General features: G+C 42.5%; 2 protein-coding genes and 1 long non-coding RNA gene across 3 annotated transcripts in view; 1 reads left to right on the top strand and 2 right to left on the bottom strand.

Annotated features, from left to right (window-relative positions):
• The window catches only part of SpdS (Spermidine Synthase), a 192,227-nt gene that overhangs the window by 48,090 nt on the left and 119,052 nt on the right, over positions 1 to 25,085 (bottom strand). The window lies entirely within an intron of this gene.
• Positions 1 to 25,085, top strand: part of LOC143303362 (uncharacterized) — an 86,373-nt gene that overhangs the window by 17,925 nt on the left and 43,363 nt on the right. The window lies entirely within an intron of this gene.
• On the bottom strand, positions 10,925 to 15,694 carry LOC117154740 (uncharacterized). Its single transcript, XM_033329985.2, has 5 exons — positions 15,346 to 15,694; positions 14,323 to 14,446; positions 14,094 to 14,244; positions 13,510 to 13,726; positions 10,925 to 12,279 (listed from the first exon to the last, which is right to left on the bottom strand). The coding sequence occupies exons 1-5, from the start codon at positions 15,585 to 15,587 to the stop codon at positions 12,153 to 12,155; spliced, it is 861 nt and encodes a 286-aa protein (XP_033185876.1). The 5' UTR covers positions 15,588 to 15,694; the 3' UTR covers positions 10,925 to 12,152.

Consider the following 25,085-nt stretch of genomic DNA (forward strand, 5'->3'; position numbering starts at 1 on the left):
AGAATTTCGTTTACTTTGGAAACCGTGCGAACCAGTGACAATAAATATTCGATCGTTGATTAATTTTCCTTCTCGATTTAAAATAAGGATGTCTTAAAGATGTTTCTCTTGTTTTCTACTGTCGTAGCTTTAAACGAGTTTCAATTTTTCTACTTTAATTTTCCTCGCACAGAACTTGTTCACGACTCTTCGTCGACACTTCGCGTGCGCCTATGTAGTTCGATAAAAGCAATCGAAAATACGTGGTGATGCAATCTTCGAGATTCTCGATTTTATAAAATCACGGATGATTTCACACGGCCATCGTCAAATACAGTTTTCGTACGGAGACACGGATCACGCGTATTTTCATGCATCATAGTGGAATAACGCAGGTAAGTGTATCGTGGGCTAAGGGCCGGTCATGTAGGTACAGGTGCACGAGAGTGTAACGCTATGAGGCATAATTAATCGTCGCTACGAACTGCGTGCGCGTATACGCATTCGATATCAGTCGAAATTTTATTAATAATTAATTAATCGTACGATGGCCGCCATATTTCGCCACACTGGCGGCGTTCCCCGCAGAGACGGCAATTCCTTTCCAAATTGAAAATCAGAATTCTTTGTACAAATTTATTTTTACGCCTACCATAAACTTGTTACTGAAATATCTCGATGCCTGTAATAAATAAAGGTGAAATACGCGTTCGAATGGACGCGACGAAATTCGAAGATGGTGTTAATAAAAATCAGGTTGCTACTTGCTTGCTTCAGTTCGCGTAGCTTGGATAGCTTAACTTGGTCTTTGTATTTATGGATGTCTTTTTTTTATATATAGAGTTTACCCCCTCTGGATTTATTTTTAATATCGTTTCATCGACACCTTCATCTCGTATATCCTTCTTTTTCCATCGAGCTTTTACAAGAGTATCACCAAGGATGATAATTTCTTCTTCGTAAAAGAATAACTTACAAGTAAGGGCAGAATCAACGTTTAATCCTAAGGAATTTAACTTTCATTTGTATTACTTATTACGAATCATATTAAATTGATTAATTAATTATTTAGTTGATTATTCTCTATAACGTTACACTCGCGTAATTATGGAACGCCGTAAAATAGTCACGAGGTTATCAATTGTTCGTGTTCGTCAATATACAGGCGTGCACGTGCGTGTTACACGTGATGCTGCTACGCGGAATAATCGTTATCATCCCTGTCGTCGCGTGACACGTTACTTTCCTCGGTGCTCGTTCATAATTAACGATGGATTTGCGTTGATTCGATGATAAAATCCCGAGACTGGTTTCTACCCTGCCGAACGGACGTATCTAATAACGAAACGTACGTATGCTTTCTACGACGGAAAAAGCAATGCGGAAACAATTGTTCGACGTGCTAACGTTCGATAGGGATGAAAATGGTATAAGCTCGAAAACATTTTATGGACGAAAATTTTCGCGTAGCCTGCAATTCTAAAAACGCGAAACGGAGATTCGCTTTTGTTTCGTCGAGGATTAAAGATAATATTTTTTTACGGTTCCCTTCGAAATCGTTCACCGTGTATCGTAATACCGATGCGTTAATGGCAACGGTACTGTAATAATTAGACATTATCAGCGTTAGCAATTATTACCGCGATGGCCGATTCGACCTGCTTTCCGTGTCGTAATTTTCTTCGAAATTAAAGTAAATTGTTTAAACGAGGAGAGAGGCGCAGCCCGCGCTTTTATACGCCTAATGTAATGAGATCCTGCGCGGTCTCCTGGTATAAAGTCCGCCTCGTAATTCCGCGAAAAAACAGGATATTTTCATTTTACGCGAGCTTAGGGGCATGCGTATCATCAAAGAGAAATAAATCTCCCAGAATTTTCGGGGATTACGTTCGCAGTTTTTACTATGTTTCGCTACGTTTTACGACGTTTCTATTAATTTGTTTAATAATCGCGGTTCGACGTTGACAAATTCCGAGCTTGAGAGATTTGACGTTTTTCAGAAATTTTACAGATTAAAATCTCTTGTTACGTGGTATTAAAATTACTAACCAGATTAATGAGATGTGGATATAAATCTAATCTTGGAAAATTCGTACGAAATCGTAGCATAGCCGGATTATTCGATAAAACGAACAGAATTAGAATCTCCCTGGTATTCGATAACGTACGAAACTAAAAATTCTCTAAATTGCCAGTCAGAATTGGTAATTGTAAAAATTGGGGATTCATAATCATGGGTATACACGTTGCAAGAGCTTACTCGAACGTATTTGATCCTCGTAATTCAAATAGGTAGACATAGCGTGTTTGATCATTTTCATGTAGTCATCTCGCAGATAATTTTCGCTACGCTTTACGGAAACATTTTTAGCAATATAATAGCACGATACGCATTCGCGTGTGCATAACGATCACAAGGTAAGATTAGTGCTGTAATTTCAAGGAAAGTGGGACAATATTTCTTCGGAATAGCGAGTAAGGGGGCGTGTCATGTATACGTACGTGGACGTGCAATCTTCGTGTAATTTCGCAAATTAGCAAGATACTCGATGAAGAACCGCAAACTGCTTTGCCAACCTGCGGACAGACACCTCGACACCCGAATACGATCTCGTTACTGCGAATGCGATCGAGCGTTAATTCGATACTTCTCAATTCCGAGACAAGAACGAAATAAAGTAACGATAAATAAAAGGGGCAGCAATACCGTAAGGTGTAATAAATATTCGCGATGATAACGTGCGTTTCGTTCCATCAGAATTTCTTAAAAAAATCTTCATCCAGTTAAAATACGAAACTTCGTACGTTAGGAAGCGTGATGCATCGCCGCAAGCTTAGCCATAATCCCTTTGTCACGATCGTGTCACCTAGTGGCTTTTGCGTACAGTCGACGTTAAACCGAAACGTTTTTAATTAAGTCTTCTACCCTCGAAACAATGCGAAAATTACGCTTCGGTGTAAGATTACCAGGAAGCAGCTTTTCGTTGCATGAATTTCTAATGACGCGGAAGAACAGGTAGGCGGCACCATTCGAATAAAGAAGGTCGTCGAATATAAAAATTTCCGCGTAAGCGGGACGTGGCACTTTCATAAAGCACGAACACGCGAAAGCGTTCCTTCTCCTTCCTCTTTCTTTTGCCGCGTTCTTCTTCGCTCCCGCTCTCCAGTTTTCACAGTCCTCCTTTTTCCTCGTTTTCGCGCGGAAATATAAATTCCGTGTAATTTCCGCAGATTAGTGCCGCGTATCCGGTGCAAACTCGCAGCTAGTATAAGTTACGGGGAACGTGCCTCGCTCTGCCGGGCAATTAACATGATCTATCGCGTAAATGTAATAACTGGCATATACCGGCCGCGTGTTTTAAGTGTTCCGTTCAGACAGCCCTGAAAATTACGATTCTCGTTATCGAGATACCGCCCAATTTTATCTTCTTCCTTTGCCGTTTCGCCTTTTCCAGAAACCGTTCCCTTTTCGATTTTACACGCGTTTGCGAGCGAAACACTGGACTTTCAATAAGTACGATCGCTCTACTCGTATCGTACGTAGATCTCTGTTAATGGCGTTCGGTTTAGTCGTAATTTTCTCACAGTTCTCAATTGCGATAAACAATCAACGATTCGACGAAAGCATCATCGTTACACGTTCCAGCAGCGTCTTCGACAAAATGGACCGAACTATGAAAAGAAAGAAAATAAATAAAGGAAATCCTGTCGAAATGGTAGAAAGCTCGAGCGCCGCAACAGGCGGAATCAAAGGGACGATGGCCGGGATTGCTTGAGCTCGAAGAAGAAAAAGAGCGGAGAAAGAGAAAGAGAAGGAGAAGAAGAGCAAGGATTCGGGGAGAAGTTTGCTGAAAAATGCGAGAGATTGTTCTGGCGGCCGAGCCGCAAACATTCCGGTTCCTCCGCCCAGTTTCTCCTTTCTTTTCGTCTTTCTTTTCTCTCTCGGAAAACGTCACGACGTCGTCCAGCGTCGATGTACCGTGAAAAATTCCGGCTTCTCCGCTTCTTCGGGCAAATCGCACGGATCTTACGGCAGGTCGAGTTGGTCGCGTTGGCGAAAATTTCTTGCCACGTCTCCGAGTCGAAGGTGGAACCGAGACGGTAGATGCCCCGTGGCGAACTAACGCGTTCAACGATTTTCCGCTGAAACTGCCGGTTTCACCGTTGAGCGATATAGTCTCGTTGGCGAGATATCTGCGATTCGTTGCTTTTCCTTCTTTCTTGTTTTGGAAAATCCAGCTGCAAGACACGCTGTTTCCTATAAGTAGTTGTTTTCAACAATTTCTACAAGCGTCGGAGCGATGGAGAACCGCGCGGAAAAGCAGAGCTCCGAGTCCTTAACCAACATCGCAATTACCTCGTGCGTGGCACAGAGCAAACCGTTTCATCCTTAAAATTTGCACGAAGAAATCACGTCGCTAATAGGCAATTAACCCCCAAAAAACAGAGGTCGTGTCGCCATGACAGAAATGCAAATGCGATTCAGGGCACGATCGCCGTTGCGACCCGAGTGAATATCGTCGTAACTGGCCTGACTAAAAGAAGAAGGTCGGCTACCAAAAAGTGACGAGAAGGAAGAGAAAGAGAAAAATGACGGAAATAGCGAAAGAGAGAAACGAGTGGAGTACACGTATCCAGGATAAATCCGGCATTCATGCTCGTGGGGCGATATCAGCGCGAAGAACGCGTGGAGAATTTCGTTACGACGATCCAGTAGAAAAGCATGGAACTTTAGAAACGAGATAGAAAACGCGAAGGGGGAGGACAGCGACGTCGAAAGGTGCGATGGAGGCTGATTTTCTTCTTCTGTCCTTCGAGGGCCAGACTAGATTTAATTCCTCTTTTTATCTTTTTTCGTCGAGACGCGCATTTCCAACGGAGAAAGAGGAAAGCAAGATTAATGAATATTCAGGAGCACCGGAGTACAGGCAGCCTGCTGGCTGGTTCGACGGAAAAAAATAGGGCAGTCACGAACCGAAGGGAAAGGTGAGAAAACGTAAAAGGACGTGGAAGAAGGGATCTAGGAAAAAGGGTAAAAGGGTGCGTGTTCAGAGGACGCTGGCGAAAATATCCTGACTTTAATGCGATTAATTTGTCAGGAACTTTATACGTATTTTAATATTCATTCGAAGGGAACATTGTGCCTTTTTCAGCCGTGGACTTTCCCGTTGCGCTGGCTCGTCGTTCCTTCTTCGCTCCTATGCGCTTTCGCGTTGCAACATCGCACGCAGCGTAGAGTAATTGGAATGAAGGGTCAGGAACGAGATTTCTCGAACAACGAGAGACGAGGATGGCGGTATATCTGGATATATCCGGACATATCAGTACATCTGAATTTGAAAAGTCGCTAAAACTTACTTTTCGCTTATTCGAGACGACCGGTATTAAGAATATTATTGCCAACTGTCTCCTGGCAATTCATAAACCTAACTTTCGCTGCAATCAACGCCAACTTAGCTTCGCAAAGAGATTTCTATCTCCATTCAGTCTCAAGAAACAAAACAAAGAAGGAAAGAAAGAAAAACGCTTGCATCCCCCAAGTTCCCCAAATTGTCCTAGAACGAAAGTAAATCGCATTGTTCCGCGAATTCTCGAGTTCGCGTGACAAGGAATAGGAAGAATCGTCCCCGAACTTTCCTTGGCTAAACATCCAAGTCACGCAGCCGAGTGTCGTGCTTTAAAGCCGAAGATTCCTCGAAAGGAAAGAAACTGAAGGTCCGAGCGATTGTGTCTCGAGAATAGTCAGCGGCGAGAGAAAAGGAAAGGCGAAAAGTGGCAGAGGATTTTGTCTTCGACGAGCTTTCCTCTTGGCCGACAGGCAACTTGCGATTCAACATGGAAAAATAAATAGGAAAGCGATTTGCAGTTCCATCGAAGATAAGAATTTTTCACACGACGTAGTGAAATTCGAAAAGAAGATGGATACGTGGATACGTAACTTTGAAATCGTAGAGTTACGGAAGGTTAAACAAACGGAGAAATTAATCGGATTTATCGTTATACGGGAAACGGAATTTGCCAAAAGAGCCATCCGGGGAAAGTTTCTCCAGGCGAAACTATCGGCACGGTTTCCGAAAGAGCGCGCGTTTCCTTAGAGCGTTCCATATTTGTTTAATTAGTCGAGCAATGATGGCACTGGGAGCACTGGGGTATTGGACACTGTAGATGGATTGCCCGGTAGGAAGCTCCGTGTGGAGTTGCTAATTAAACTCAGTACGAACTACCCTCGACTTGGACTTTCGTCGTGAGTACTGGTTTTAACGACGACAAGCCTCGTTCCGTAGAAATTCTCACGGAGAATCTATTTGCTATTTCCCTTTACCCTGTATCTGGTTTCTATTTGGTCTGCCTGGCTTCTTGAATTTTCATTTCGAACGCCTTTCTTAATTCGTCAAAGGAACTCGTTAACGGATTCTCAGCCGCGACTCGTATTATCGGGTCGTAATTTGCATCTACGGTGGTTACACGGCGACTCTGTAATTCGAGTCTCCTTCGTTTTATAAAACGAAGAGCATCGAGCAAATCGGAAAGTGTGACAAGTTCCGCGCGATGTTAACGTTGATAAAATGTATTCGATCTATTAATTATCAGACATCTAGTGCAAGATGGCTGACAAAAATACAAATTACGAAAAAAAGTAGAAAATTTCGAATCGGTTCTAATTCGATGTCCAAGGAATTGAAGTTTTACCCAACAGGGTAATTAGTTTTATCCCTAACAGGATAATTAACAGTAAACTCTTCTGATAATATGATTTCTCTATCGGGCGAACCGCTATCACGGTCTGCCCGCTGCTGTCAAAGATCGGTAATCGACGATATCGTGGAAATTGCGGCTGATAATTTTGGAAGGGCGGGGAATAAGTTTGAGGCAATAACAACGGGAAAAGGTTTCATAGATCATCCCATTGGAAGAATAAAAGGCAACGCTGTGGACATCTTTCGTGCTTGATCGTATAGTTTAGAATATTTCGAGGTCTAGGTGTTAGCCTAGAATAGTTTCGAATGTCAGGCATTTCGGAAATTTCATGATAAACGAGCCGCATTCCCAAGTGGCTCTCGAGTCTCGAATAACTGAGAAGTTTCGACATTTTTACGAGACTCGATGTAATTAGCGTGAAAATCGCGGTGGTAAAGGTACGTATGTATTAATGTTTGCGATTACGTATGTAGTTAATATTATATTTTACATTAGAAATATAAAAGAGGTAGTCTCTTTTAACGCGAACTCTTAAAAAGGAATAACGTTGCTCTTCTTTACATATTCGTTGAACGATCAGCCTCCAAGTTCCTCTTTATTCTTTCATTTCTTCATCGTCGTCTGAACTTTTCCCCTCCATAATTTTATTTAACGCCACTTCTAGAATCGCTAGTTCGCACTTCTTCTCCCTATCCTGTACATCTTTAAAAGCACTTTCCTCCACCATCGTCAAAGGAACAAAGACGAAAAAAGCCAGACTTTTAAAAAAGGCAACGAAAAGAACCATCGAAGAAAGGGGAAAAAAACAGGAAGAAAGTAAAAAGATTAAAGGAACATCGTCGCTAGGTTCGATCTTTTCCTCGTCGTTCGATTCGACGGGAAATCATCTGGCCTTCTAGCCTACTCTCCTCTCGACCGGTTGCATGCACGAACCCGTAATAATATGGATGACTTCGATGCGATTAGGAACGCAAGCTCGCCGAGGATGGCCCTTCAGAGGTGCTTACCAGGCGTTCACCTTCTCTGTTCCGCTCTTACGAGTTCGCTTGCAATATTCGAGCCTTCCTACCCGTAAGCATCCTTTCAACCTCGCCCTTGTCATTCCCTCGCCATACCGCCTTCGCGTCATCCTCCAGCCTAAAGGACTGCCAGCCCGAGAGTATCTGCCTACTTAACACAAGCACCGTGCATACATTTTTAATCGGCTCCACGTGATGCCCGACATCTTTGCGTTCATCGATCCGTGCTGAGATTCGCGCACAGCATTTACAATTTACAGAGAATTCTCTCTATGCCGCTTTGTTTGGGTCTCCCTTTCACGTTGGCCTGTTTGAACGTATGTCTGCCAGGTGCTAGTTTCGGACAAAAGTAGGAAATATTTATCGAGGCGATACTAATCTCTCGAGTGAATTTTTGTCGATCGTTTGGAGAGAGGTTTCGGGGGTTGATCTAGTTGAACTAGTTAAATGAATTTTAACGCGCATAGAGATATTATATAAGCGAAACGACAATGTTCGTTACAATACGATTAAAATTACGAATTGTAGCAGATTATTGCAGCGCAAACTCGTTCAGCTGTATTCAATTTACGTTTCCTACGATTGTCGTTTTTTGACGCTGTACAATCATTATATATCCTCGTAATAACATCTACACGGTAATTTGCATTCGCTCGATCACTACATTTATGTAAATTTAAGATTTAATTACTTTTGATAATGAACGATTGAATACAGAAATAAATTGATATCTGACGATACAAAGCATGTAATAATTAACGTCGATCGTTCATTTCTACAAACATTTTTAGTTTTAAATATTTAACGTAGAGTGTAATTCATCGATAAATTCGGTGACAAATTACACACCCTGTTTTTGAACACTTGTCCTCTCACGTATCTCCGCGGGAAATATGGTTAAAGGAGTGCTAAGTGAAACAATCTCGGAACATCCCCTAATGGCGTTCCTTTGATTCTCTCCTCTTCTCGCGTATCTTTATATTTCTCTTTCTTATTTCGCTCTTCCTTGCCCAAGGACCGCTCGTCTCCTCTTACTATTTTCATCGCAATTTTTCATTTTTTCTCCTTCTTTCGTATATCTCGCTTCCGAAGGATTTCTTCTGTTCTACAATTCGATTTTCCCTCGCCCTTTTGCCATCCGCCATCTTTCAATTCCTCGTGCAAGCTAGACACGGTACACGTTTAATTTCCGCCCTCTCGGTTCGACTGTACGCTCGGAGGTCGCAGAAACGCGAAAGGACCTGGTAAACGATAACGACGAGTATATCTTATAATTCTGCGAGGTTGCGCCAACTTGAGTTTCGTCGCTCGAACTTCCGCCTAATTGTTCCATCAAATATTATCCATATCCATAGGTATCGTGGCCACGTATTACCAAAATTGTTACGTATCCGATCTCTTATTACGATGTAACGCTTCGTTTTGTGAATTTTTCGATCGATAGGCGATCGAACGAACGAAGAAACGAACGACCGAATAAAGACTTTGTTCGTTCGTTCTTTTTCGTTCCATTAATGCGAATGAAATTTATGTTCGCAGAAACGTAAGAATAAATGCAAATCTGATTCGCGTTGTGCGTATCCGAGCGCACAGTCGCTGAACTTTTTTAACTGCAGCCCCGATACAAAGTAAAATTACGTGGATAGAGAAAACCTCCAAGGGGTAAGTCAGTTTTAATACTTTGAAAGCGTTTAACGTAACGCCGCAAACAGAAGATTAACGTGAAATTATGTAATGTATATAATCGGGTCGCTTTCTCGTTCGAACTCGCGATTCTTAAGTACTTCGTTACTCAACGAGTAGTTAAGTAATTATTACATCGTCCTTACACGAGCCTATTAAAACTTGCTAATTTAACACCGTTCTCTTATAAAAGACTCCGAAGAAATTTCTCCTATAATCGTCGTAAGAATGCAATTCGCGATATCTTTTATTCCTCGCAAATTATGACTTTGTCACTTGCCGATTCGTCGATATTAGTTAGCAAATTGTCATACGGAAAGACCTTGAATTACAAAAGTCTATCGTTAGCCCGGTAAAAAAATAACTATTCTAAAAAATAAGCACCAGCTACTCGTTGAGAAAATTCTGACGAGCTCCCTTTAAGTCTTAGGGGGTCACGCAGTCGACTAAACGAACATAATAGCGAAATTCGAGCCGTTGCAGAAGGTTCGTGGCAATTATCATCGTGAAAGGTAAGGGCAAACGCGAGGCGTTTCGTCTCGAGGGCAGAACGCTGCTGGACGTAAAATTTCTTTAATCTGGCGAAGTAACGCGCGAAGAGTCGGTCGCACGCGGCCGTAGAATTCTTCGTTTCGCTAAGTTGGTAACAATTAGTAGTTAGTAAGCCCCGAGAGCTGGGTCGTATTCTCCGGCAGCAACGATTATTGCGGGCCTGGCAATGGTACTAACGATGCGTACGCAAACTTTACATTTATCGTTATTGTGCCTCGTCAACCCGCCGTGCCAGCTGTTCTACACTTCCGTAGCCACTCCTTTCTTTTGTTCCTGACGCTAGTGCCGGTTTTTCTCTATTCCGTTTTCTTCTTTATCTTTAAGTCCTTCTTTTAACGGATTCCATACGTTGTCTCGCTATAATACTCTTTCACGATCGTTACGACCGTCGATTTTGTTCTCTTCTATTCTTTAATTCTATAGCTACTACATAATTTCTTTTATTCTTACAGTTAGCTCTCGCGATTGTCTTCGTTTTCTGATCGTTTTTGCTTTTAATCGTCAATCTTCCTTGCAATGGATATCAAGTTTCTCCTCCCACTCTTGGTGCTTATTATTCCTTTTTCTTTATCGTTTTTTTTTTTTTTTTTACTCCTACGGGTACTTACTTCTTTCATCAAGTCATTTTTCTTCTCAGTTTTCTTCATCTTTTCACATTTACGTCGATGGATATGTTTCATTCTTTTCTTTATGGCCGCTTCCTTTTATCCTTTGCTCGTTTCCAGGGCTATTTTATGTTTATGCTATCTGTTTTCGCAAATGCTTCACTTTTCCGCGATTCCTTTTCCTCGGGGGATATCCAATTTTTCTATTTTCCGTTTTTATCGATCATTACCTTCGCTGAAAGCTATTTCCTATTATTACTCTTCCGAGCCTCGGAACGGAGCAACCGAAAACACCGAAAATCTATCAAATTCTTTCTCATTCTTTAGCATTCTACAACAACGAACAGTCGGTTAAACGGTTCAGGTTTTGTGCGATTAAATAGCGTCTTTCCGTGTGACTTCAAAATTTTAATATTTTCCATACAATGTAAAATTATCTTCGTTAATACAGTGTCAAGAAACTGATTCCTCGTTGCTAAGGTATTAAATAACAATGTTGTGTGTTAGAATATTCTATATTCAAATGTTATTTCTTTCAACATACGTAAATTTTTCAATCTGTCAGAGACTGAACGAAGTCTCTTTATGAATCGTAGTATATAACTTAAATAGGAACAGCGATTCGTTATTGCAATTAAATATTATTCTTGCACATACGAAAGAAATACGTATAAATAGGAACATTTTAGGAAGAGCCAGATAGAACGATCTCTATAAATATCGATAACTTGTACAAAAGCGCTCATAGAACAAACATGAAATGATCTTCTTTATTCTAGAATCTCTTTGATCAGAGGTATGGCTGAGGTTAATAAACGTAATACCAGTTTGAGTCTTTATTACAATATGAATATGAATTCGATAAAAGCTTATCTTTTAAGACATATCTTTTTTCAATATTTAGTTTTATTCGCTATTCCACAGGATTCACCGTTCCTTTCAGGTTCAGGCACAAATCACCGCGATAAATACATTTTCACCATCAACGAAAAACGTAAGTGGTAAAACCTCGTTTCTTCAAACGGTTCAAAATGTATCTTAAAAAAGATTTTGCATAGGAATCGTTCTACCTGGTAGATTACCGAGTCAACCTATCGAGCAAATTGTTAACCTTCTCACAGTGTAGTACGAGAGAAAGTTAGGCAAACCATGGAATACGATACCGTAACGCTGTACTATAACGCCCAATCAGAAACCAAACACCGATCAATTCCGTTTTCTGAAAATTACTTAATTTTAATGTTAGAACGAGTACTTGTTCATCTGCATAGAAATCATAACCGAATTGTTAAAACTCATTAGGTAGGAGCGGCCGATGTTACAAATTTTTACATCCGGCTCGACGAATCAAAGAAATAGTTTGTTAGTCGTTCCCTTTAGCCTTCTTCGTCGTTCTACTGCACTATGAAGGAATTCGGTTAACAAAAGTATCACACAAACGCGATTATGTTACGGTGCAACAAAGAATTTCCGATTTCCTTTAACGCATTCCCGATCCCCTGAAACCGATCTTCGACACTCCCATCTAAAATGCGATAAAACTCAAGATCGGAGGTGGCGAACACGGCAGTTGCGTGGAATTTCGAAGAGGGGATGAAAAAAGTCGAGGAACGTGTCAGTTTTTCTGTGGTTTTATCAGCCGGCTGGCCGGGGGTGGTAATTTGTTGAAGCCAGCGTTGTCGAAGACCGGAAGCAGATCCCTGACTCTTTGTCCAGCACCGACGGCTGCCAGCTCGAGCCATCTGAAACGATGGCGGCTCTTGTTGAAAAACGAACCGCTTCATATTCGATTTTTATTGCTTCCCGGGCAGCAAGGACTCTAACAGCTTTCGTGCTAGTAACGTTAAACTCCGAATTGGCAGAATAATGATTTAGTTCGATTAATTGGACAGTGTATCGTGCGTAGCGCTGTAAGACAAGCTCGGCGAGTTTCAATTAAAGATAGAACGTGCCGTGTTTTAGTAAGTGCGGGTTAAATATAGGCAATATATTTGATATTATACAAGGCGGGCAAAGATGTCAAGCGTTTGATGGACTTTTTGAAGAAACGCGACTACACGAAATCACGCTTATCCAACCATACTTCCACGCTACAGAGTCTATAGGACGTCGTAGTTATTATTTCGACGTAAAAGCGACGGAGGATATATCGTCGAATGAACCAAGTTTAGACTGGAACTTAGATATCCGCTTTCAGTTTCAGCGATACGCGGTCGCTTTGTCTCCCTTCGAGCAGAAACAAACGGAGATTTCGATGCCGCGGTTATTTTCGGCATTTCCAATTTATGCTTTAGAATCGAATAGCTAAAAGCGTGGCTTTTACGATTCCATAAACGCGACGCGTATTCCACCAGGCGATACGGTTGTCTATTTTCCGTCGACCTAATAATCTCGCGTCTGATAAACGGCTAAACTCGTGAACAACGCCGTTCCGAAGTATCGTCGTCTTTGATGAAACGTACCAGACACGATAATTGACGTTTGGCGGATTAACGTCTGCCATCTGCATGCATAAAGTCTGGTTTAATTGGTGAGAGGGTTTTAATGTTAATCGCGTTACTCGGTCGAACGATCGATTGCTCTTTAAGAGCAACGAATAAATTAGATTGCCGGACATACTAAGGAAAATGGTTAATTCGTTAATTTCCGTTTCAGTCGACGCATATCGTAATTTTGTTCATTTTCATCGTAACAACGCGCGAGGAAATTTGTATTACCTAATTGCAACTGGATAAACTTTATACAAATATATTCGATATCTGAAAAAAGAAAGGGCATGATTGGCGGGCGCACGATGCGGCGTGTAATGAATCAAAGGGCCAATTAAAAGCACCAACACAGAAAGAAAATTAATCGGGCGAGAGCGGAAACAAGGGAGTGAAAAGCGGCAACTCCGATAAACTGAAATTGATTCGGAATGACGCGGGAAAGCGTATCGCGAGCATATGCAAGCACACACATTCGTTTCCCACCTGTTGTTTTTGTATTTGGCCAGGGGCTGAGCAGCTGGATGGGGAGTTTCGGTGGGGAAATATGTGGCTCCATAAAAATCCAGTCCACGGCTGAGCAGCGTCGAGGTCTCTTCCACGCTGGCCAGGGTAACCCTTATAACGGGTGGCCCCGTGTAAATCGTCGCAGGCTCGTTCTGGCTGTGAGCGTCGCTTTTCAACTTGTCGTTGATCGCTTTCACTAATTCGCAAAGCAGACACCGGGTCAGCGGACACGCGGTTTGGGAAATGACCGGTGAAAGAGGGGAAATTAATTCGATCAGGAACGATCCAGGCAAACGCCTGGAATTAATGTAATCGATCGCGTTAAGCCCGTGATTTCCGTGTCATTGTACGAGCGCTTCTTTGCGCGTTCCGACCGATATGAAAATCGACGGAATCGATATGGAAACCGACTCGAAAAGTATTCACGATCCAACAAATCGATCCGATATAAATCGACGATATCGCGTAGGTAAATCCGTGGCGCGAAAAATTTCGAAAGATCCGACGTATCGTCGTATCGCGATGACGAGCGTAGCGACGATGATATCGCGGAAAATACTCACGAACAGTGCCCGTGTTGAGAGGTAGCCGCGTAATTTCGACTATAGACCGGTACTTGTAGAGAGCGTGTCTAATATCCTCCTCGGGTAATTCTTCAGGTACGTCCAAAACGTAGACGGTGAACGTCTTCGCCGGTCTACAGGGTATAGCGACCTGCGTTCATGAATACGAAACGTCGTATTTAGAGGCGTTCTGAAGAGAAGGGTCCTTTGTGTACCGAAAGATAAGTACCTTCTTGTAGAAGCGTGCCCCGGTGACTTTGTGGAAGCCCTTTTTGTAGACCGCCTGAAAATCGTCGATGTTGCTGAACTTGAAGAGTATACCGGTGGCCGTTTTCGTCAAGGAGAACGCGCCACTGTAATGCAAAACGACAACCACGCTTTATCTCCTATCTCCCTTTCCTCTTCTGCTCTCCGTCTGTTCTTCGTCTCCCCTTTTCCCCCAATTTGTCCATTTTATTACAATTTTCTCGGCTACTCGGCTTATTCAACCTCCGTACGATTGTATCTCCAAACAATTTAATGGATCGATTAAATTTAATAAATTAATCAATTGGTCATCCATCGAAATGGAAACGTCGAAGGCAACGAGAATTTCAATTAAATCGTCGTCGTACTGGCTTGCCTCCGTTTGGAATTAACGAGAGACTCCCTTCGCCCTCCTATCTGTTGTGATTTACGCGTGCCGAATCATTAGAGACATTTCAAACAGTACGATACACCATTTTACCGATAGTGTACGCTTATAAACCTTTACGTGAAACGAAAATTTATCGCGTAACGAAGTCGTAGCTTTATTTGTCGATATTACCCAACAGATACATCGAAATGCTATTAGACAACGAAGTGACTTATATCGATAAGATCCAATTGAATTAGTAAAAATGAAGATTTATCTTTTCCAGACTGGTTCTTAATCGAAATTCGAAAGTTTAATCGAATTGCTAAAAAGCCATGCCTAGTAGTTTTATAAATCGAAGGTTGAAAAGTCCCGACCCATGAAAAGTCCAAAATCCTCTAGTTTTAGAAATGTAAAACTATGTAACTTGAAGTTACGATTTAAAAAAATTTGAGACATTCTGATCATTAAAAGTGCTAGAAAATGTCATTTGGAGACTTGAAATATCCCAACTGGGGAAAGCGCGACATGTCCACCGAAACTTTCGATAAACAAATTTCTACCACAGCTTCGTATAGGATTTTACAAGGAAAGCTAACGATTACGGCAATAAAAAGGAATCTGCGTGAACCTCACCGAAAATTCATCTTCTCGCATATAGTGGCTGCCTTCTCGATGCTGAGCTCGTGGCTCGGTGTCAACAAAAAGGCACCCTTGGTGAGGAAGTCGGTCTCGCTGATCTCGGAATCGGTGTCCTGATCCTGCCAGTCACCGGAGTCTCGTCGACTATCCTGATTCAATCGGGACAGAGAGCTATTTTTCGACGCGGACATGTCGTTTTCGCACGTGGCACTGCCATCCTGTCCTCTCTGAGACATCTTTTATAGGGCGTCGAAGGTGGGATCGGCTGGCTCACGATCGAACGTAACCCGTTACGCGAGATCGACTCCTTGCAAGACACGTTCTCGACGCACTGTCGAACAGTTACGCATCGATACGCTCCTTTTATACAGAGCGCAAGCTCTATGATTGCTAATCGTCGATCGTTCTGCCCACGATCTTGCGGCGATCTTAGATAGATGGGCTCGTTCGAAAAAGGGGAGTCGTTAAGCGTCGACGAATGAAGTTTGATGGATGGTCGAGACGTTTTTCTTTCGAGGATGCGAATGTAATAAAGAGTAACGCGAAATCGAAGAGAGGAGAGATGTTCCGGGGTGAAGATAGAGAAAGATCGACTGGATGTTGGAAAGTACAGCAATCAGAATAAATATAGATAAAATAGAGACGAAGTATCGGGCGCGCGATGAGCAGGAACGTACCAAAGTTATAACGAAGTTTAGTACTAGAACTACCAACCTATATTATATACCGAAGCATAATTAAACTAACAGAGGGGCAATAATTTTAACTACCGAATGAACGTTCTCTGTATCGTAGCAAACCAACGAGGATAAACTACGCGATAAAAAGTTGTAGTTGATTAAGTTAAAGAAATAGGGGACAGTGTTAACTCGGATCAAGGCTAATTATCTCCAAGACGCTTTAGATACGTGGGCAGAGCTATTACCTACGTTATTATAAATTATGGAAGAAGCGATACAGTATATACGTTTGCGTATATCGAAATTAGTTAATTTATCGTGAAACAGCGTTGTTCTATTAATCAAATATTCTGCCTGTTTATGGTAGAGTGCGTGACATGTCATTTAACACCTACCACGGAATATACGTATGTACACGCCCGACACGTTTAAATCAATTTTTGCATGCATCATTAACTAAATGATGATGCATTGCTTCCATCCACCTCCCATACACTTTTTTTAATGACCTTCTATCGTATAGAAAACACGTCGATAAATATCCCCTAGCTAGCGCAAGAAACCATTTTAAGCGTAAGATGGAATTCCTAGCTGCGCGTTCCAAATTTTCATTTCTATTCGCGTTTAGCGATATTTCGAACGATAGTGTCCCTCTTTCTTCGACCAGATGTATTTTGATTCTCGGTAATCGAACTTTGCCAACTATCGGTACCAAAAACGTTATAATCATACTCGAACTTTTCCGAACTTGCGAATTCTGAACTTATGAAACTCTCGAACTCTTGTTAAACTTTATTACGAACTTTAGCGAAACTTGGAGTGCTTGTAACTAACGCGAATGAAACTAACGCGATCGGTCGAATGAAAGACAGAAATTAACAGAAGTGGTTCGTTACACGCTCCTCGAGTTTAAGATACAATGGCCAACTTTACATACGGTAAATTTTCTGTATATTTAATCACGAGACAGCTTCTCAAATGAAACGTTTACGTACTAGAATTTTTACATTCTTTCGCTCTGCTTAAGCTTCGTTCTACTTAATTTCCTTGTAACATCCACTTAATCAAAGACCTGTCGTTTCTTAGTTTTTCACTGGAATCGACGATTCCAGCGACGCTTAAGGTCATCCGACATTCGTTTAAACAAATCGTCGTCCGAATGATGCCGAGACCGATCGTTGAGTCGATTGAAATTTCACTCAAGCCGAGCAACAATAAGATGGAAACCGAAAGCGCCAATTAATACGGCTTCATCGATCTCTCTAGCGACAATGGTGCCAGGCTGGTACACAAAGATGCAAACAAGCATGTACACGAGACAGAGCATGTACAGAGCGAGAGGGTGTTTGGCAAAAGACGTGAGAGACCGAGAGAGAGAGAGAGAGAGAGGAGGAGAAACGTGCGAATCGCACGTTCAGAAGCTTCATTTGAATTGAAATCAAGAGAGCCTCGGCTTCTGGCAGGATATTCCGGCGACTGACTGCGACAAAGCGGCGAGATGCATCGATTTGCACTAATTATCGGCTCGGTAATTGCCGTGAACAAGATCGCGATTCATCGAGCCATTGCTGCTGGAGATCGAACCGATCGATCGTTAAATCTGGCGTTAATGAAATGGAATAAACGTGCGTGGATGAAAGTACTCGACTGCATTGTGCCATCGCAGAGGCTCTTCGCTTAAGAATCAAGAGTCCTAAGTCTCGCAAAGTCCTTTGAAGTTACGAGTGACACTTAAGATAACGAATGTACTTAAAGAGAGGAGAATTGCGAAAATCGGATTACTTATGCCGTTTTATGCCGCGTACCATATTTGATATTACATGATTCGTGCGAAAATTAAAAGGCGCCATCGTATTGTATTACTACCAGAAAGAACCGATAAATTATCAACGATAACCAGATAATTAATCACGATACTATTAATTTTCTCTCACAACTATAAATTAAACGCGATGCATATACCACGCGATATTACATTTTTGTTATAATTAATACGAAATCCTACAAACGAAAAGATCGCGAACGTGCCACGGCCATTAATTCGGAAATGTTCGATTTGCGAAATCGTCGAGTCACAGCCGGTCTAATGGAATTCATTATGCACGGAGACTATTCTTATTGCATCCAGGCTAATAATGATTTATGGTAACACTCGGTATCCACAACGACCATCTGTTACCGGTGCGTTTCGCGGTGCACGACGCAAGATGTGCAATAAACTTCGCCGCGAAACTAAATTGCTGCCGTATTATGCGGCCGCGTTTCGATTTAATGACTGCGTCTCGCAACGATTCGAAACAGCGAAAACAGCCAACGTTGCCCGAAATCTGTAACGCTCTGTTCGTTCGCCATTGAATCGCTTAACGCCCGGAACAACATTTATGGTGGTAGTCGATCGTGCTTCGACGATAATATCGGTCCTGCGAATATCGTACCGGGAGATATCGTTATCTCCTGTACTTTGTCGTTCGATGATCTTTTTTATTTTTTTTATTTCAATTTGTCATCTTTTACTTCAGTTACAAACGAAATTTGCGCGACACTTTGTAACTTTCGGAACAATCTGGAAACAATCCGGATATAAAACTAACTTAGTCGATCAATTGGTTCGCGACGAAGCGCGAAGCGAAGCGATGGTTACTCACCCCGTAATTTCCACGCGACGAGCACTTAACACGATTTTTTCTGCTGGATTCGATCGAACGTGGCGCGCATCTGTTCCCCAATCACGAACTGGGGCGGCACGGCCGATTTGGTAATTTCGAATCAATTATTATCGATCGGAGCGCTCGCAAATTCCCAGTCGGTATTGGCAAAGGGCGCACCAGATTACCAGGGCAAACGGCCGTAACGCGGTCAGCATAATCCAACTAAAAACGAATATGTATCGGCATCAGGTGGAAATTGTCGCGAAGCCGGACGTCGATTGTTCGTTGCTCGAGCGACGATCGTTTACAGTTACAGCAAGACAGAAACACGATTATGCCGTTAGCCAGCTGCAACCTAGTCCTTCCACGATGTATTTCGCTTTCGCGCAGTTTCGTTTTCCTGTTGTCGCCCGATGCATTCGATTTCTACCACGACCCAATCAATTTTACTATCGTTTACGTTACTTTTTCGCGTTTCGCCGGATGCTGGGCCGAAGATTACATCGCGCTCGGCGTTGCTAATTGTACACGGTCGAGAATAATTTGCAAAACGAATGGATGAGAATCAGTCGCACCGAAAATATCCTCTATCCGACCGATTCTCTATTGTTGTTCCTTCTCTGGTTCGTTCCACGATTGTGAACTTTTTTAGCAATTTCACGACCCAATTCAGGAACGAAGTACGTACTAGAACGCAATTACGATTTGCTTTTGAACAAGGACCATAATCGGCCATCGTGGTTGGCGATAATTCACCGGAAATCAACGAAACCTGTTCATCGATAATATGTCCTTGTATTATCGATAATGCAGCCACACTATACTACGGTCGGTCGATACGCGTAGGCGGCCAATCAACAACTTACTTTTTCAGTAAAGACGCAAGGAGAGGCGTGGGCGCTTAATTGGATGATTGGGTCCGACGATATATCATCGATAAATTGGCGTAAACAGAATGAAAGAAAAAAAAAAAAAAAGAAAGGGAGAAAGAACGGAGGATCGTTGGATTCTTCTCGGTATCGGATCTTATTGTTTCGAGTGGAGACTGGTTTGGTATATGAAACGCGAAAGGGAAGCAGCCTAAAAATTTACAACGTGTACGTTGGCTAGACGAAGGCACGCGCGAAAGATTTAATTGAAATTGGATATCAATGCATGTTGGATTCAATGCAGCGTAGAAATTATGTTTTCTTAATTATCGTGACTGAATCTTTTGATTAATTGCCTGCGAAAGCCAGGCGCTTATGGATGTGCGTGCAGAAAGCAATCATAAGTCGTCGGCATATAAATCTATAAAATATAATAATCGGAATATACAACTTTGAGTTGCACACAGTTAAGGTAATCAACGTTTCATGGGATAATGTCGATTCGCAGTGGTGAAATTGTTCGTCGTGGAAACTCGTTTACATCGCATTGTTGATTTTGTTTGCTCGTGGCATGCATGCATTCAAGTCCGATCCGGAAAACATCAGAATGCGCATATATTTCGCGCTTCGCTTTTCGAAAAATGATCATCGAGTGAAAAGACCGAAATTCAACAGGCCAGGAGGGAAATATATCGATGGATTTGCCTCTCGCGAATAATTGAAATTCGGCTGACAATTTTTTTACAAATTCGACGATCATCGGTCGGTTTGCACGCGTGGATCTTGAAATTTCGAAATTCGAATGTATAAACAGTTTCTTTTTTCACGTTTGACACGATAACTGACAGAATAAAGCGTATAATATTCTTGTCGGCTTTCGTATTCAATTTTTCTATATCCTTTTAGCTGCCTGTCTTTCTCTCTGTCCGAGTAGAATTTCGTTCAGTCTTATTTCGAACCTTGCGATCAACGATCGATATTCTAGCCTGATCGGAAAGTTCCGTCGTCAAGGGATAAAAGATAACGAGTAGCCCAAGATCTTTCCCTTCCTTCGATTCGTTCGATCTTAAACGACACCTGTCTCAGAATGGAACCTTACCACCTCGTTCCTATTGTTCCTTTCGGGAGAGAGTCGAGAATAATCGCGAAAGAGGGTCGAAGAACCATCCCTCGATTAGTCGTGATCCTCGAATCGACACGCAGCCATTAGCGGCGGCGATGAACGTTCCTTCGAATCGAGCGGTAAGAGTCGAGCATTCGTCATCGAAAAATAGTGGGCCAAGAGGGTGACGGTGATGACGAGCACGAGGGTGACAAACGTTCGTTTTTGACGACCGCGCGTCACAGATGAACGCAGCGTGACTGCCGCTTTGAAACGGGGATGAATCGTAATTGGACGGAAATGGAATTCGGATAGTGCAGTCCTCGCCACTGCGACGGAACGAGAGAGCGAGAAATATCTATACGTATGTATATATATACACACACGCACGCACGCACACACACACGTTATATATATAACGGAGATAGCGAAACAGAGAAACTAATAGACAGAGCGTGCTAGGCTGAGAAGTGACCAGAAAGAGAAGTAGATAGTCGACTGAGAGAGGGAGAGAACGATGGAACGTTAGGGGTTGGCGGCAGGGGGTGAAAAGGCCGACGCCACTGGCCTGTAACTCTATGCTTCTCTGAGCTCCGATCAATAGACGCGGTACAACATCGAACCGAACGCAGCTGGCTAAAATAGTCCGTACAAGTTGCACGCAGCAGCGGCCAGGCAGTTTTCAAAAAAGAAAAAAAATCCTCGTCTATACAGCTTGCGTTCGATAGGGAGTGGGGAGAGGAGCGGAGGGATGATCGAGGCGAACGATTTTTCCTTCTCCACAGACACGCGAGAGGAACGGGGAGTTAAGGGGTCGACGTTGAAGCAACTCGAATTTTGGCAACGATTTCTGGCGTGTGTTTAATTGGGTGAGCCTGTTAGTCTGGCTTTCCAAAAGTTCGCGAAGGTCGAGTGTTTTAGAGGGATGGTACGGGGGTGACTTGCGCACCGACGAGAAGAAGCTGCAACCGGAATGAGCAACGCTATTACGAGAATCTAACTGTTACGCCGCGAGAGCGGATGGAAGGGGTGTCGAGAGTTTGGAAAAACAGAGGATACCGAGCGATGTTGAGAGGAACGAATCGAAATCTAGCTGCGGGTGAAAAATTTCAGTTAAAGAGAAAAAATATTTTTGTAAATGGAGCGCAGATGAACTCGACGATCGTAAAACCGGTCAAAGGGTAGTAAAGGTATTTTGCTCTGCTAGTTTCTCGGAGTTATTCGAAGCGAAATAACGCATAATGGACGGGTCTTTTTCCAACGAAACGGCTTCGTCACAAATAGCCTTAGGCTGACAAGAATCGATCGGAAAGCAGTTTTAGTAAGTTATCTTCTAATTTCCTGCGCCTCGACTTATCATGTCGTCGATGGTGTTAAGCTAATCGTGTCGATAGCCCGCAGGCAACAAATACGTCGTACCACTGTTGGGGTTAAGAATATTTATATAACGTTTATACCAATTTCCTGTTTTCGCGTTAAAATCTCCCGACAACTTTACTACCACGAAGCGTATAAAATAATGTTACTGTAATAAGCAAAAATTTATAACATGGAAGATAAGATACGCGTGTCGAGCTCTAACACTGATTAAATTATTAGACGACCCGAAAATTAGCTCAGTCACAAAGATTGAGTAGTCGATCGGGAATCGTTGATCGTTAATTAGACCAAATATCGCTGTGCACTGACTCGCAACGAGCCAGGGGCACGTGAGACAGGAAAATCTCAACGTACAGGAAATTGGGAAGTAACGAAGAAATTAATGTTCTCCCGGAACGCGTCGGAAGAACGGTGCCTCTTTTTTCCAACTGGTTGGCTCCGTGGGCGAAATTTGCCTCGACACCGAGCGGATGCTTCTCCCCGATAAATAAATGCACGATCGGGAAAAACTACGACCGCGTTGGGACGTAATTCGATTCGAGAGCCGGACAGGACTCGATTGGCAGAAGTCCCTCTCTGGCGCGCGCGCGCACCCATATGGAATTACTACGGGGACGTCCTATCGCTTTGTCCATCAACGAAGACGAAGTAGACCAGAAAAATCTCCAATTCGCTCGGTCAGCGATTTCTGCGGATTGTTAAAAAATAGAGGAAAAATGAAATTGGATCGAATGGAGAAACGTTCATCGGTACGCGAGCCGCGTGATAAATTATAGAGAAACGTATCCTCGTTAGTTCGGAAGAAAGCCAATTTTAATTGAAACAGGAAAAGCGTATAAATTTATATTATACGTAAACAGGAAGATTTTTATTGCATATGTTCGGTATTGTTAAAAATATATAATATCGGAATAAAATATCAAAGTGATGTTTTATTTCGTGACCACGAATGAGCAAAAGATCGTACGTCGCGCTAGAGCGACCATTTTGCATAGCTATAGAACTAAAAAATATACGAGATATATTTCGTGGAAAATATATGTGACGCCACGTGAAACTTCTCGCTTAATCCGAGACGATCATTTTCATAACTCGATTCCCCTAAAAGATGGTAGGTCGGGGTTACGTTCAATAAGGGCAGAAACGGGGGTTTGGTTCGCGGGTTGTGTTAATCGCTTCCAAAATTAAGCCACGGGGAGAAAGACGATGTCTCGGAACGAGAGAGGAAAGACGATCCCATGGGTATTGAAGCGGCTGAGACATTGGGAAAGGACAGAATCCTGGAAAAGCGAAAGGGAATCGGAGGACGAGGGGGAGACGGCGGTAGGAAGATTAAAAGGAACGAGAAGAGACGTAGGGATTGGAAATAGTTGAAAAATTCAGAATATGAACGGGCCACGAACGTGAGAAGAGTAGAAACGAGAATGAGAAACTAGAGTGACGAGAAGGGAAGTCGAGAAGATGTATTACATTTGATGTACGTATATAGAAGATCCTAAGTTTTGTAACAATTATGAAAATAAATAAAAATCATGGAGTAGTCCATTCGTCGTTTATTTTCGTTTCAACCGCTTCCAGAAGATGACAGCCCTTTGATACCTACATCTCTTTTCTTTTTGATCTTTATTGGATTATTTTGTACAATAGGACAAATATGAGAGGAGCAAAAGTAACGACAGCGAAAGGGCGGGAAAGAAATAAGAGTAAGCGAGGATGGGAGAAAACAATGAAATAAAGAAAAGGGAGAAAGGAATCGAAGAACCGAGTGGCGAGATGAGAAAAGGTACGAAGAAATTAAAAGTAGACAAATGTTTCGGAAGAGATGCGTAGAAGAAATATAAAAAAAGTGGAAATGCAAAGTACGACGAGAGAGACTAAAATATATGCGAAGTCATCCCTAATCGAAGTAGAATTCGTGGATGAAATTTTGCTTGTCAACGGAGAATAAAATATAGGAATACGAATCGGTCGCCTATTTCGTAGCGAGCTATTCGAAGCTGACTCTGGAGAAAAAACGACGAAAGCAGAGGCTCGCGGGTCGAACAGGAAGCCAACGAAAGCAGGATTAATAGAACCGGGGGAGGAGGGTGGGAGTGAAACTCGGTGGTCGTCGGAGTGAAGAGAAGAGATCGCGACGAGAGGTTCTCGCCACGTCGAAGAGAATATAACTTAACGGCATAGTTGGCCACGCTGGCCGAGGATTAATTTAAATATTGACATGACCCTGCAGCCGGCCACGCTCGACGAAGCGTCGCTAAACGTTCGTTCAATTTGCGTGTCGCCCTTCGTTTCTCAAGGCACGATCGGCGTAAATCTACGCCGTGAAACGTTTCATAAACGGGACGGTTATGCTTCCACGTAGCTCACGAGCTTTCACCAGGGGCGATTACACCGAACAAGGTAAAAGTTACGTAAGTGTTCGGTTTTTCGAGCGTTTCGACGCTCGACTTCCTGTATTCGACGCGAATTCCGGTCAGTGCAATGGAAACGGAGATTGCCGTTACGTGGAACGAACGTCGAGAGACTCGATGGAGTTGCAGGATGTTTATCGGTGTTGCGTTGCTGCCGCTGTTGTTTCGATGGTTTGGTAGGGAATCGAAAAGCGATATCGAACGGCCGTGCAACAATCGTTGATAACCTGAAGCGACGTTTGAAAATGTAGTAACGAAACGTAGTACCTATATAGATCGCCGACTAAAACTTCCAAATCGGTATAATCATCTATCACAAAATTACATGTACTGAAATCGAATGAATCTTTTATAGAAATTACGCGATAGTTTTTTGATTGCCAATTAAAATAAAAAATTATAACCACCGATTAGAAAATGAATATTATATGCAAAAAATGTTCTCCCACGTCTGTTCCGCTTGAAACATAGGACTATTATCTTTAATCCTAAAAGTGATTCCGTCATCGTTCTTATGGTCGATATTTGTATTTCCTTTCCAACATGCTCTGACACGTCCACGACATCAAAATTATCTGCATAGTAACTGAATAATATCGATTATAACGTTAATCTTTGGTCGAAAAAAATAAGTTTAAAGAATA

The sequence above is a fragment of the Bombus vancouverensis genome, chromosome 11, assembly GCF_051014615.1.
Source record: "Bombus vancouverensis nearcticus chromosome 11, iyBomVanc1_principal, whole genome shotgun sequence".
Lineage (NCBI taxonomy): Eukaryota > Metazoa > Arthropoda > Insecta > Hymenoptera > Apidae > Bombus > Bombus vancouverensis.

Excerpts from the sequence above, each read along its gene's own strand:
- LOC117154740 (XM_033329985.2), bottom strand. The coding sequence starts at position 15,587 with ATGTCTCAGAGAGGACAGGATGGCAGTGCCACGTGCGAAAACGACATG. Across the intron at positions 14,447-15,345 it reads TGCGAGAAGATGAATTTTCG|TGGCGCGTTCTCCTTGACGA; the intron begins GTGAGGTTCACG and ends TTTGCATTACAG. Across the intron at positions 13,727-14,093 it reads TCTCAACACGGGCACTGTTC|TGAAAGCGATCAACGACAAG; the intron begins GTGAGTATTTTC and ends TTTGCGAATTAG.